Genomic DNA, 15,482 nt, shown 5'->3' on the forward strand with positions numbered 1-15,482 from the left:
AAAACCATCCGGGCCTGGAGTTTTGTTATTTGGAAGGTTGTTTTTTACTGACTCAATTTCTTCATAATTAATTGGCCTGTTTAAGAAATCAATTTCTTCCTGTTTCAATCTTGGTAGTTTATAGGTTTCCAGGAAGGATTCCATCTCTTCCAGATTGCTTAGTTTATTGGCATATAGCTGTTGATAAAAATTTCTAATAATCCTTCCAATTTCAATGGTGTTCGTCGTGACCTCTCCTTTTTCATTCATAATTTTAATAATCTGGGTCCTTTCTCTTTTCTTTTGGATAAGTCTTGCCAGTGGTCTGTCAATTTTATTGATTCTCTCCAATAACCAGCTTCTAGTCCTGTTGATCTGCTCTACTGTACTTCTGGTTTCTGCTTGATTGATTTCAGCTCAAAATTGGTCAACTGCTTCCTCATGCGTGGATTAGGCCTGTCCCTTTGTTGCTGTTCCAGCTTCTTGAGGTGAGAATATAAAAACTGCATTTTAGATTTTTCTATTCTTTTGAGTGAGGCTTGGATGGCTATGTATTTCCCCCTTAGGACTGCCTTTGCAGTATCCCATAGGTTTTGGACTGTTGTATTTTCATTCTCATTGGTGTCCATAAATTGTTTAATTTGATTTTTGATTTCCCGGTTTATCGAGTCATTCCTGAGCAGGATGGTTCTTAGTCTCCAAGTGTTTGAGTTTCTTCCAAATTTTTCCTTGTGGTTGAGTTCCAATTTCTGAGCGTTGTGGTCTGAGAATATGCAGGGGATAATTTCAGTCTTTTGGTATCGGCTGAGACCTGTTTTGTGTCCCAGAACATGGTCTATTCTTGAGAATGTTCCATGGGCATTAGAATAGAATGAGTATTCTTTGGTTCTGGGGTGTAGTGTTCTATATATATCTATGAGGTCCAACTCGTCAAGTAATGCATTCAAGGCCTTTGATTCTTTGCTTAGTTTTTGCCAGGGTGTTCTGTCTATTTCTGATAGTGGAGTGTTGAGGTCCCCTACTATTAATGTATTTTTATTTATATGTCTCTTCATTGTGGTTAAGAGTTGGCTTGTGTATCTTGCTGCTCCCCTGTTGGGGGCATATATATTTATAATTGTCATATCCACTTGTTGAATACTTCCTTTAAGAATAATATGGTGCCCTTCTGCATCTCTAACTATAGTCTGTAGTTTAAAATCCAATTTATCTGATATGAGAATTGCTACCCCAGCTTTCTTTTGAGGTCCATTTGCGTGAAAGATGGTACTCCATCCCCTTATTCTCAGTTTGAATGCATCTTTGGGTTCGAAATGAGTCTCTTGTAGACAGCAAATGGATGGGTCATTTCTTTTTATCCAATCTGCAACCCTGTGGCTTCTTATGGGAGCATTTAAGCCATTAACATTAAGACCGAGTACTGAGAGATATGATTTTAATGATGCCATGTTGCCAGTAAAGTCTTTGTTTGTATTGGCTGTGACTTTCTGTTCTGTATCACTCTTGGGGCCTTTTTACTTTTATAGAACCCCTCGTAATATCTCCTGTAGGGCTCGTTTCGTGGTTACGAAATTGGTTAGTTACTGGCGATTCTGAAATGTCTTTATTTCTCCATCAATTCTGAAGGACAGCCTTGCTGGATAAAGGATCCTTGGCTGCATGTTTTTCTCTGAAAGAGCTTTAAATATGCTCCCCCAACCCTTTCTCTCATTCCAGGTCTGTGTAGACAGGTCTGACGTAATTCTGATGCCTTTGCCTTGGTACGTGAGAGATTTCTTTGCCCTGGCCGCTTTCAATACTGTATCCTTGCATCTAATATTTGCGAAATGCACTATGACGTGACGTGGCGTAGGTTTGTCGTGGTTGAGCTTGGGAGGGGTCCTCTCTGCCTCTTGGACACGAATGTTTGTTTCCCTGTCTAGATTAGGGAAGTTTTCAGCTACAATTTGTTCAAATATCTCTTTTAGACCTCCGTTTTTCTCCACCCCCTCGGGGATGCCGATGATTCTAACATTGGATCGTTTCATTGAGTCAGTAATCTCCCGTAACCTACATTCGTGGGCTTGGATTTTTTTAAGAGCAGCTTCTATTTTGGTTTTTTCCTCTATTAACCCATCCTCCAATTCACTAACCCTTTCCTCTGCTTCTGTGACCCTGGCCGTCAGAGCCTCTAGTTTTGCCTGCATTTGGCTCATAGAATTTTTAATTTCTGTCAGATTTGCTCTCATTTCTGTCCTTAGGGATTCTGTATTCTCAGTAACCTTTTCGTTAATAGTTTTTTCAATTCTACTCATCATTTTGACCATCGTTACTCTGAATTCCATTTCTGATACTTTGGTTACATCCATATCCATTATTTCTGTGGCAGAGGCCACAGACTCACCGTCTTTTCTTTGCTGGGGGGGACTTCTCCTTCTTGTCATTCTGATGAGGAGAGGTTGCGGGGTTGTCCAGAGCCCAAATTATTGACTGGGTCCCAGGCCGTGCCCCTTGTTTTATAGGGATCTTAGGGATTTGGGCTTCTTCTTTAAAGATTTTATTTATTTATTTATCTGAGAGAGAGAGAGATATGATGAGGGACTCCTTTCCGGAACGCTGGGATCACGCCCTCAGCCGAAGACAGGCGCTCAATGACTGCGCCACCCAGGCGCCCCGGGTTGTGGGCTTCTTGATTTTTCAGCCTGCCTTCTGGGGGAGGGGCCTGCCGTGCCGATACTCAGGCAACCCTGTTTGGGTAGAGTCTCCGTGTCCCCTGCGAGGGGGGATGGGGATGGGCACTCTCTGAGCCGGTATTTCCAGGCTTTTTTTCTCTGGCGGCTTTCCCTGGCGGTTTGTTGTACCTCTTCTGAGAGTCAGAGCAGCAGCGGCCGAATTTCAGCCTCTGTCACAGAACAGAGGGATTGCGGCCCGTTCTCTACTAATGTTCTGGCCACTTTAACTCTCTTACTGTTGGTGCTGCTCAACCCTGCAGCGTCCCGGGATGTGCGCCCCACACCCAGAGTCCCGGCCCTCACTTCCAGGGCCGGCGCGTCCCTGTCCTTTGTGTTTCTAACGCTGCCAGCCGCCAGCCACCCCACGCGCGCTCTGGAAGCTCCCGGTCTCAGTCTGGATCCAGTGAGCGCACCGGGATTCCGGTGTTCCGCGAGATGCCTGGTGGCGTGCGCACCCGGCTCACGGTCTCGGTCTGCTGTTTTGCAGGTGCCGTCCGTGAGCCCCGCCCGCTCTCCCGTGCAGGTGGCTACTGCTTCCCAGCGCCCGAACGCGGCGGCTCCCTCCCCCTTCCGTTTATCTTCCGATATCTGTGCACGGTTTCATGGCTCCCCGCTTCGTACCTCAATACTCAGCGCTGGAGATGTTCATTTGTAGAGATCCAGATGCATCTTCCTGCGTCTCAGGCTGGTTCCGTGGTTGTTTAGGCTGGTCTGGTACCTATCCAGCTCGACTCGGGGGACCGGCTGAAAAAGGTGTCTCCTACTCCTCCGCCATCTTAACCAGAACTCTCCTGATGGCTAGTGATTTTGAACATTTTCTCATGTGTCTGTTAGCCATTTGTATGTCTTCATTGGAAAAGTGTCTGTTCATATCTTCTGCCCATTTTATGATTTGTTTATTTGTTTCTTGTGTATTGAGTTTGCGAAGTTCTTTGTAGATCTTGGATACCAGTCTTTTATCTGTAGTATCATTTGCAAATATCTTCTCCCATTCCGTGGGCTGCTTCTTAGTTTTTTTTTTTTTACTATTTCCTTGGCTGTGCAGAAGCTTTTTATCTTGATGAAGTCCTACAAATTCATTTTATCTTTTGTTTCTCTTGCCTTTGGAGATGTACTATTGAGAGTTTTTATCACGAATGGATGTGGTCCTTTATCAAATACTTTCTGTCTCTATTGAAATGATCATATGGTTTTTATCCTTTCTCTTGTTAATGTGATGTATCTTGTTGATTTGTGAATATTGAACTACCCTTGCATCCCTGGAATAAATCCCACATGATCATGGTGAATGATTTTTTTAATGTATTGTTGGATTTGCTTTGCTGATATTTTGTAAAGGATTTTTACATCATTCATCAGGGATATTTGGCTTGTAGTTTTCTTGTTTGTGTTAGTCTTTATCTGGTTTTTGGTATCAGCTATGTCGCCCCCCCATGGAATGAATTTGGAAGCTTTCCTTTCTCTTGTTTTTATGAATAGTTTGAGAAGAATAGGTATTAATTCTGTTTTAAATGTTTGGTAGAATTTACCATCTGGTCCTGAGCTTTTTCGTTGGGAGTTTTTTGATTACTGATACAGTTTCCTTGCTCATAATCAGTCTGTTCAAATTTTCTCTTTCTTTCTGATTCAGTGTTGGAAGGTTATATGTTTCTAGGAATTTATCCATTTCTCTAGTTTGCCAAATTATTGGCATATAAGTTTTCATACTCTTCTCTTGTAGTCCTATATTTCTGTGGTGTCAGTTGTTATTTCTCCTTTAGTTCTAATTTTATTTGTTTGAGTCATCTCTCTTTTTTCTTGAGGAGTCTGTGCTAGGATTTATCAATTTTGTTTATCTTCTCAATAGAACCAGTTCCTGGTTTCAGTGATCTGTTCTATTGTTTTTTAGTCTCTATTTACTTTATTTCTGGTGTAATTTTTTATTTATTTCCTTCTACTTGCTTTGGGCTTTGTGTGTTCTTTTTGAAGTTCCTTTAGGTGTAGGGTTAGGTTGCTTAGATTTTTCTTGTATCTTGAAGTAGGCATCTGTTGCTATAAACTTTCCTGTTAGTACAGCTTTTCTGCATCTCAAAGATTTTATACTCTTGTGTTTTCATTTTCCTTTATCTTCATGTATTTTCTCTGATTTTCTCTTTGATTTCTTGGTTGACCCATTGTTTAGTAGCATGTTATTTAGCTTCCATGTATTTGTGTTCTTTTCAAATTGTTCTTGCTACTGATTCCTCGTTTCATACCATTGTGGTCAGAAGACATGCATAACAACTTCAGTCTTTTAGAATTTGTTGAGACTTGTTTTGTGGCCTAGCATGTGATTGTCCTGGAAAATATTCCATGTACACTTGAAAAGAATGTGTATTGTGCTATTTGTGGATGGAATTCTCTATATATATTATGTATATTATGTGGGAAGCCCCATAAAGCTATCAAATGATTTCTCATCAGGCACATTGCAATTAATAAGAAAGTGGCATGATGTATTTAAAGTGCTGAAAGGAAAAAAATCTGCAACCAAGAATACTTTACCCAGCAAGGTTATCATTCAGAATAGTAGGAGAGATAAAGTGTTTCCCAGATAAACAAAAATTAAAGGAGTTCATAACCCTTAAATTGGCCATCAAGAAAAATTAAAGGGAACTCTTTCAGTGGAAAGAAAAGGCCATAATCAGGAGTAAGAAAATTATGAAAGGAAAAAATTTCACAGGTAAATGCAAACATAAAAGTAATAGATTAATAACTTATAAAACCAGTATAGAGGTTAAATACAAAAACATTCAGGTCAGTTATATATTCAAAAATCAGTCAAAGGATTCACAAAATAAAAGGATGTGTAGTATGACATCATATACATAAAACGTGGAGGTGCTAAAAAATTGAGTACTTTTAGAATGGGTTTGATCTTAAGCGACCACTAACTGAATATTGACTGCTACACAGTTTAGATATTATATATGAACCTAATGGTAACCACAATTCCCAAACGTGTAGTAGATACACAAAAAATAAAAAGAAAAGAATCCAAGCGTAACACTAGAGAAAGCAATCAAACCACAGGGGAAGAGAGCAAAAAAAGAAAGGAAGAGAGAATAAGAGAATAACTACAAAAACTGTAAAACAAGTAACAAAATGGCAATTAAGTACATACCTGTCAATTTATTTAAATATAAATGAACTGAATGCTCCAATTAAAATACATAGGGTGAGTGAATTGACAAAATTGCAAGACCCATCTGTATGCTTCCTATAAGAGACTCCCTTCAGACCTAAAGACATATATGGATTAATGGTGAAGGTATGGAAAAACATTTATCATGCAAATGAAGTGAAAGGAAAGCTGGGGTAGGCGTACTTAGACAAAATACACTTTAAAACAAAGACTGTAATAAGATACGAAGTAGAACACTACATAATGATAAAGGGAACAATCCAGGTTGAGAATATAACAATTATAAATATCTATGCACCCAACATGGAAGCACCTAAATATATAAAGCAACTATTAAAAGACATAAAGGAAGAAATTGGTAGTTATACAGTAATAGTGGAGAACATCAGTACCCCGCTTACATCAGTGAATAATAGATCAACCAGTCAGAAGGTCAAGAAGGAAATAGTAGCTTTCAAGGACTTTTTTGGCCAGATGGACGTAACAAATGTATACAGGAGAATAGGGGAAATCTTTTAATATTAATTGTTTACTCTGAAAATTTTTTTCCTTTTTTCTCTTCTGCAGGTCCCAGAGTCATTAAGACATACTACGTGGCAGAGACTGGGAAAAGGCAACTCAAGACAGATATTAGATGTTACCAGGGTAAGATTAAGTGGATACTTCTACATATAACTCAAAAGATTTGCAAGCCCTTTGAGCGGTTTCAAATTTATACTACATATTTGTGTTTCTCATTTCTTTCTAAATACTTTTCATTTTTTTTTACTAAATACTGAAAGATGAATAAGAAATCATGTTCCTGCTAGTAGAAGTAGGGATAGATATCTTGATTATTTTTTTGCTTCTGGAGAACTCTGTCAGAATCTCTTGAGATCAGTGCCAGATACAGCAACATTTTTAGAATGCTTTTATAAATGTAATGGCAGCTTGTTGACACTTAAATTTTTCCCAGTAATTTGTATGTGATATATGGAATGCTGTAAGCTTTTCAAGTGAGTAAAGTTCCTTTACCTTAGAAGATGTTCAGATGGCAGAGTGTCAAGGGACTCTAAGCTTATTAGAGCCTGATACTTAGTTTTTTAGTTGATAAGGGTTATTTTTCATTGCTAATGTAAGTGAAAGACAACTTTAAAATTTCTCAGTGCTCTAAAATTACACAGCAATTCTCCAAGTTAGAAAAAGGCTAGAAAATTAGAAGACAGCCTAAACCCTGAGTACTTCCTTTATTTTTTCATTTTGATTAACAATTATTTGCCATTACAAGGTACAAGGCATTGTTCTAATTTACGCAGAGGCTATAAACGTGAATTACATTTCAATTTTTTGCTTTGTCGAAGACCTCATTATCTTGTGTGGTATTCATCAGACCCCTTGGTATAATTTGTTACTTAGTCTTTTAGACGGAAAAAATGCCACAAAAAGATATTGTCAGACTAAAATTTGTATTTTGATGTTTTCCCTTTAAAAATGCTTTGAGATTGTTGATCCAAGAATCAATAACCCATTTATGGCAATTATTTTTTTGTTCTGAACTGGTGTGAATAAGAAGGCACTTTTGCTTTTTGTTTTTTGTTTTTTTTTTAAGATTTTATTTATTTATTTGACAGAGAGAGACAGCCAGAGAGAGAGAGAACACAAGCAGGGGGAGTGGGAGAGGAAGAAGCAGGCTCCTAGCAGAGAAGCCTGATGTGGGGCTCGATCCCAGAACGCTGGGATCACGCCCGGAGCCAAAGGCAGACGCTTAACGACTGAGCCACCCAGGCGCCCCAGGAAGAAGCAGGCTTATAGCGGAAGAGCCTGATGTGGGGCTCAATCCCAGATCGCCGGGATCACGCCCTGAGCCGAAGGCGGAAGCTTAACCGCTGTGCCACCCAGGCGCCCCTTACTTTTGCTTTTTGTGATTACATTTTCATAGCTTGGCCCAAAGCTCATACTGTTATGATTCGGCATTGATAGACATTTGTGTTTGTAAAGAACTTGCCCTTCATTAATTCATTAATATGGCTGCTGAAGAAGCATATTATTATGTGCATTTATTTCATTAAGTATCTTTTTTTAAATTTTAATGTTATTATTATATTATGTTAGTCACCATACAGTACATCCCCGGTTTCCAATGTAAAGTTCGATGATTCCTTAGTTGCCTATAACACCCAGTGCACCATGCAATACATCCCCTCCTTACTACCCATCACCAGTCTATCCCATTACCCCAACCCCCTCCCCTCTGAGGCCCTCAGTTTGTTTCTCATAGTCCATAGTCTCTCATGCTTCATTCCCCCCTTCTGATTACCCCCACTTTCTTTATCCCTTTCTTCCCCTGTCGATCTTCCTAGTTCTTATGTTCCAAAGGTGAGAGAAATCATATGATAATTGTCTTTCTCTGCTTGACTTATTTCACTTAGCATTATCTCCTCCAGTGCTGTCCATGTTGCAGCAAATGTTGAGAATTCGTTCTTTCCGATAGCTAAATAATATTCCATTGTATATATGGACCACAACTTCTTAATCCAGTCATCTGTTGAAGGGCATCTCAGCTCCTTCCATGATTTGGCTATTGTGGACAATGCTGCTATGAACATTGGGGTGCATATGGCCCTTCTCTTTACTACGTCTGTATCTTTGGGGTAAATACCCAGTAGTGCAATGGCTGGATCACAGGGTAGCTCAATTTGTAACTTTTTAAGGGACCTCCACACTGTTTTCCAGAGTGGCTGTACCAACTTGCATTCCCACCAACAATGTAGGAGGGATCCCCTTTCTCCACATCCTCTCCAACAATTGTTATTTCTTGCCTTGTCTATATTTGCCATTCTAACTGGCGTAAGGTGGTATCTTAGTGTGGTTTTGATTTGGATTTCCCTGATGCCTAATGATTTTGAACATTTTCTCATGTGTCTGTTAGCCATTTGTATGTCTTCATTGGGAAAGTGTCTGTTCATATTTTCTGCCCATTTTATGATTTGTTTATTTGTTTCTCGTGTATTGAGTTTGAGAAGTTCTTTGTAGATCTTGGATACCAGTCCTTTATCTGTAGTGTCATTTGCAAATATATTCTCCCATTCCGTGGGCTGCCTCTTAGTTTTTTTGAGTGTTTCCTTGGCTGTGCAGAAGACTTTTATCTTGATGAAGTCCCACAAGTTCATTTTATCTTTTGTTTCTCTTGCCTTTGGAGATATTCGCATGTTTTTCTCTGAAAGAGCTTTACAAATGCCCCCTCAACCCTTTCTCTCATTCCAGGTCTGTGTAGGCAGGTCTGACGTAATTCTGATACCTTTGCCTTAGTACGTGAGAAATTTCTTTGCCCTGGCCGCTTTCAATACTGTATCCTTGGATCTAATATTTGCGAAATGCACTATGATGTGACGTAGTGTAAGTTTGTCGTGGTTGAGCTTGGGAGGGGTCCTCTCTGCCTCTTGGACACGAATGTTTGTTTCCCTTGCTAGATTAGGGAAGTTTTCAGCTACAATTTGTTCAAATATTTCTTCTAGACCTCTGTTTTTCTCCACTCCCTTGGGAATGCCAATGATTCTGACATTGGAACGTTTCATTGAGTCAGTAATCTCCTGTAACCTACATTCCTGTGCGTGGATTTTTTTGAGTCCAGATTCTATTTTAGCTTTTCTTCTACTAATCCATCCTCCAGTTCGCTGATATGTTCTTCTGCCTCATTCACCCTGGCCGTCAGAGCCTCTAGTTTTGCCTGCATTTGGCTCATAGAATTTTTAATTTCTGCCAAATTGGCTCTCATTTCCGCCCTTAGAGATTCTGTATTCTCATTAACATTTTCGTTAATACTTTTTTCTAGTCTACACATCCTCTTGACCATTGTTACTCTGAATTCCATTTCTGGTAATTTGGTTATATCCATATCCATGAGTTCTTTGGCAGAGGCCACAGACTCATTGTCTTTTCTTTGCTGGTGGGGGGGACTTCTCCTCCTCGTCATTCTGATGAGGAGAGGTTGCGGGGTTTTCCAGAGCCTAAATTATTGACCGGGACCCAGGCCGTGCGCCCTTGTTTTATAGGGACCTTAGGGGTGTGGGCTTCTTGATTTTTCAGCCTGCCTTCTGTGGGAGGGGCCTGCCGCGCCGGTACTCAGGCAGCCCTGTTTGGGTAGAGTCTCTGTGTCCCCTGCAAGGGGGGATGGGGATGGGCACACTGTGAGCCGGTATTTCCAGGCTTTTGTTCTCTGGCGGCTTTCTCTGGAGGTTTGCTGTGCCTCTTCTGAGAGACACAGCAGCAGTGGCCGAATCTCATCCTCTGTCTCAGAGCAGAAGGATCGCAGACCGTTCTCCACTGATGTTCTGGCCACTTTAACTCTTTTTCTGTTGGTGCTGCTCAACCCTGCAGCATCGCGGGATGTGCGCCCCACACCCGACATCCCAGCCCTCACTTCCAGGGCCGGCAGGTCTCTGTCCTTTGTGTTTCTAATACCACCAGCCGCCATACTCCCCCACGCGCTCCGAAGCTCCGGCCCTCAGTCTGGTGGCGCGTGTTCCCAGCTCACAGTCGTCTCTGTCTGCTCTCTTGCGGGTGCCGGTCCGGGGGTCCGCCCGCTCCCCTGTGCAGCTGGCTACCGCTTCCTGGCGTCTGAACACGGCGGCTCCCTCCCCCTTCCGTTTATCTTCCGGTATCTGTGCACGGTTTCACGGCTCCCCGATTCGTACCTCAATACTCATCGCTGGAGATGTTCATTTGTAGAGATCTGGATGTATCTTCCTGCGTCTCAGGCTGATTCCGTGGATGTTCAGGCTGGTCTGGTACCTATCCAGCTCGACTCAGGGGACTGGCTGGAAAAGGGGTCCCCTACTCCTCCGCCATCTTAACTCCTCTTCATTAAGTATCTTTTAATTGAGGAAAACTTTTAAGTATTAGCAAGCTTAAATTTTGAGCCTCATCTTTACTGTCTTTATTAACTGTTTTATTTTCTCAAATGACTATTATATTTTCTCCAGTAAAAGTTTTATATTTATCTAACCTAAGAATTAATCTTAAGCCTCTTTTTAAAAGTAGACAAGATGTGTGCATATTTTCAAGGCTTGTTGGGAGATTTATGGATAGTTCAGTTTTATAAGCTAATGCATTAGGCATTGAAATCTACTCTGCCCACGTGCAAGATACTGGTATAGGCCATGGGACATACAGGGATAAAAGAGACTATCTTTAATTTCAAGAAATTTGCCATGTAATAAGAAAGACAAAATATGCATGCATATTACTATAGCATATGATAGACAGGAAATATTAAAAAGACACACACACATATGAGCAAGAATAAGGAAAAGAATTAGCATGTAAAATGAACTATATTAAATTATAAAGCAAAAAAAATGTATACATGTGGGAAGCAAGTGGGATATAATAGGTTAACCGTATGATATACTTTGCTTGCCAGTGATAGAGTAATAGATTACAGAGTACCGTAAGAGCAAATGACAGTAAGAAAGCTGGTATAAATCTTGTAGAAGTGTAATGTAAGTTTTCAAACATTTCGAAAGCTGTTTAGAACAAGTAACTTCTGTATGAGTATTATAGTTCAATATTCTTTGTGTAAGTGTATCTGTAAGCTAATTTTGAAGGTGTTTTGCTTTGTTCTGCTAAGCTAAGAGCTATGCCTATGAATTTGTATGGGACATTAGATTAAGCTGTCTAAGTCAGAGTTTTAAAGATCTGAAATTCTATAATAGCTAATGGATAACTTGGTGTCATCTTCAACTAGGTTCTCCAGGCCTGGCCACTGATAGAAAAGAGGACATGTTGGCATGGTCATGCAGGAGGAGGACTCCACACAGACCCAAAAGAAGGGGTAAGAGCGAATAACAAGTAACTGGAAATTCTTAATACATGATTGTACTTGCATAGAACATACGCATGCACACACACACGCGCGCACGCGTGTGTTCAAGAGTATTATCTTCCAGAATATTTTGCTTGACTCATAGCAGCAGGTTTTTAAATGCAAAACCTTATGAATTGACCGTGGTTATATATGGATGAGATTCTCTTGGGCTTAAAACAAACAAAAAATTCCATGATTTTCTAAAAAAGAAAAAAAGTTATCAACCTAAACATTTTAGTTCTTTATTTAAAATAGCATTGGATGAGGGGCGCCTGGGTGGCTCAGTCTTTAAGCGTCTGCCTTCGGCTCAGGGCGTGATCCCAGGGTGCTGGGATTGAGCCCCGCATTGGGCTCCCTCCTCTGCTGGGAGCCTGCTTCTTCCTCTCCCACTCCCCTGACTTGTGTTCCCTCTCACTGGCTGTCTCTCTCTCTCTCTGTCAAATAAATAAATAAAATCATTAAATAAATAAATAAATAAAATGCATTGGTTGAGGTTATTTGTTATATAATCCAGCCTTATTAATAAATAGGTAAATTAGATTTAACACTTAAGCAATTTGTGTGTGTGTGTGTGTGTGTGTGTGTGTGTGTGTGTTGAGGTTAACATTTCCCCTTGTATGCACTTAGTTTAGAAAGATCCTAGAATGTCCCATTGCTTCCTGATAAATCCTCCGTTTACCTAATCCATTTATTTAATTATCCTTATTCTTTTTAAAATATTTTTATAATTCCAGTTAGTTAACATAGTGTTATATTAGTTTCAGGTGTACAGTATAGTGATTCAATGCTTCCACACATTACCCTGTGCTCATCACAACAAGTGCCTTCCTTAATCTCCATCACCTATTTAACCTGTTCCCCCACCCCCTCCCCTATGGTAACCATCAGTCTCTTCTCTATAATTACGAGTCTGTTTCTTGCTTTGTCTTTCTCTCTCTCTTATTTTTTTCCCCTTTGCGTGTTTGTTTTGTTTCTAAAATTCCATATAAGTGGACTCATATGGGTATTTGTCTTTTTCTGACTGACTTATTTCACTTAGGATTATACTCTCTAGCTATATGGATGTCTTTGCAAATGGCAAGGTTTCATTGCCATGGCTGAATAATATTCCATTGTGTGTGTGTGTGTGTGTGTGTGTGTGTATGTGTGTGTATATATATACATATATATATATGTATACATATACATATATATATATGTATATATATGTATATGTATACATATATATATATCTCACATTTTCTTTTATCTATTCATCAGTTGGTGAACACTTGGGCTGCTTCCATATCTTGGCTATTGTAAGTAATACTGTTAGAAGCATAGGGGTGCATATATCCCTTTGAATTAGTGTTCTTGTCCTTGTATAAGTAGCCAGTTGTGAGACTGCCAGATGGTAAAGTAGTTCTATTTTTAACTTTTTGAGGAACCTCCGTACTGTTTTCCACAGTGGGCTGCACCACTTGTCTGTTCTTAACACTACTAATAAAAATTATAATGCTGCTCAGAAGGTATTTAAATCATCTGTTTACCCAATCCCTGTAGTAAAAGGGATTGTGAAAAAAGAGTGACAGTTTCAGTATTTGGAAGCTCTTTTTTTAAAATAGATACATTAAGAAATTATTTGTTTTATAATACAGTCTTCAGATTTCTGAAGAATTTTGGTGCTATATTCCTGCAGTTAAACTTTTTTACTGTGCTGCTTTTGAAGAATCATCTATAAGTAAATTTAGTTCAATCTGTGCTCATTATAACATGAGTAATGAACTTAAAATAAGGACGACTTTCTGGACTTTGCTTGACATACTTTTTTTATGTTAGCAACAGATCCTCATTGGATATAGTAAGAAGCTAGTAGTATTAAAAGAGATATTAGCACTTAATAGAGCAATCGGAGAGCTTTGGTACAAATCTTGATATAATCAAAAGGAGTGGAACAGCAATTTGGAGTAATAAAAAATTGGAAGTCTGGGGAGAAAATGGAATAATGAATCTCCAGGCTCGTTAAGATGAGTGGACACTTAGATCAATGGACAAGAATACCTGGATGACGTGGAGAGGCTGTTTTCTAGCTCTGATTTTATTCATCATCAAGTAACCTTATGATCTTTAATTTTTCCAGTTGACTTCCCTTTGGGATAGGGGATTAACTGTCCAATGTGAATATCAGTCAGCTTGTTATTTTTTTATTCTATATTATTAAATTGATTTATGGTACAGATGCATCTCATATGTACCATAAACTAGTTTTAGGCCCTTTTCGATGCTAGATAAACTCTTCATTTGTGGTATCAGACCAACAAAGTATAGAAAACAAACCTTATGGTATAGAGAAAGTAACAATAATAGTAAAGCTTTTTCTGACAATGTATCTTTCATCTCCCATCCATAAACTTACTATATACTTATATCTCCAATAATATTGGAAAAGTTTTCAGTTATCCTTGATTTTTCCATTAGACATCTGTTCAACATGCTTGTCTTTTGACCTAGCTTTTGTCAAACCACTGTTATTTCTAACAATATTGAAGTAGTGGCTGAATTTATTCCTTTAATTGCAGGTAGTTACCTTTAGCATGGATTGAAACAAGAGTTCTCTTCTCTGGACAGTTTCCACTGTCCAGTTTGGGCACTTCCAAATTATCTGCTGCTAAATTGGTTCTTTAGGGAGAAAACATTCAGTCTATAGTGTACATTTATACAAAATAAATTGCATCCAAAGTTTTTAGTATATATTTTATTCTCTCTCACCACAGATTTTGCCCCCAAGTACTTTCTTTATTAACTAGTCCCTTGATCTAGAATTAGAACATTTCTTGCTCTTAGAATTCAGGAATGTCTTTTTTTTTTTTTTTTTAGTAATCTCTACACCCAATATGGGGCTCAAACTCGTGAGCCCAAGATCAAGAGTCACATGCTCTACTGACTGAGGCAGCCTGGTGCCCCTCAATTCAGGAATGTCTTTAAAACCAGAGTTCTTAGATACGTCACATATCAGTTAAAGAAAAGGTTATTTTGTTACCTTTATCAAATGATCATTTTCTTTTTTCTTACTCTTTTATTTTCATATCAAAGCCCAGTGAGCTGCACACCCTTGAAAGCAGTGGACTCTTGGTAGAAAAAATCGTTCTTGCTTCAGTGCTTGACAACCTTTTCTGTTGTAAGATACGAAGTTACTGACCTGAGAAGCAAAACACATAGTTAGCTTATTAGTACGCAATTTTCTTCAATATCTTAAAATTCTACCAAGTGAGTTGCTCCAGATGTGTTTTGATTTTTTTTATTCTTGTTTTTGTGCCCTATCCACATAGTTATTAGCTATAGGTATTCACTTAATAGCACTTATGGCTGTTAGCGACTACATCTCTCCGTCAGGTCATACTGTTGAATTCATTACTGCTGCATATACGCAGTGCAGTTTGTGGCTTTCCACTTATACCCTATTTGGTCAGATGCTTCCAGTTTTATTTATGCATTTGTTTTTGGCCCACCGTACTATGATTTTGCTGTTTCATCTCCCTGTATATAAATAGATACTCCTTTCCTTATTTCTTTTTACCTGCCCAGCCTCATAAGTCTTATGAAACTATATATTAATACCAAATAAGTAAATTTAAAAACCTGTGAGAAGTTATGATGACTTAATAAATCAAGTAATTGGTATACCTCCTGAATATAATATAAATAACAATTGTCCTCATGTGTTTAAGAATACATATGTTAATTTATTAATTGAATAAATATTTATTGAGCATTATTTCTGGTATCAGGTTTCTATTTGTGGCAC

General features: G+C 39.0%; 1 protein-coding gene across 7 annotated transcripts in view; it reads left to right on the plus strand.

Moving 5' to 3' along the window:
* The window catches only part of ABCB7 (ATP binding cassette subfamily B member 7), a 311,206-nt gene that overhangs the window by 139,734 nt on the left and 155,990 nt on the right, over positions 1-15,482 (plus strand). For all 7 annotated transcript variants that reach the window (XR_015723486.1, XM_045803624.2, XM_087860326.1 and 4 more), the window contains 2 exons: positions 6,421-6,498; positions 11,579-11,665. Coding sequence is in view for 4 of the 7 variants with exons in the window: in XM_087860326.1 (XP_087716452.1) it covers positions 6,421-6,498; positions 11,579-11,665 (165 nt within the window). In the remaining 3 variants the exon portion in view is untranslated. The remainder of the gene's footprint in view (positions 1-6,420; positions 6,499-11,578; positions 11,666-15,482) is intronic.

The sequence above is a fragment of the Ursus americanus genome, chromosome X, assembly GCF_024610735.1.
Source record: "Ursus americanus isolate L20-20 chromosome X, mUrsAme1.1.p, whole genome shotgun sequence".
Taxonomy (NCBI): domain Eukaryota; kingdom Metazoa; phylum Chordata; class Mammalia; order Carnivora; family Ursidae; genus Ursus; species Ursus americanus.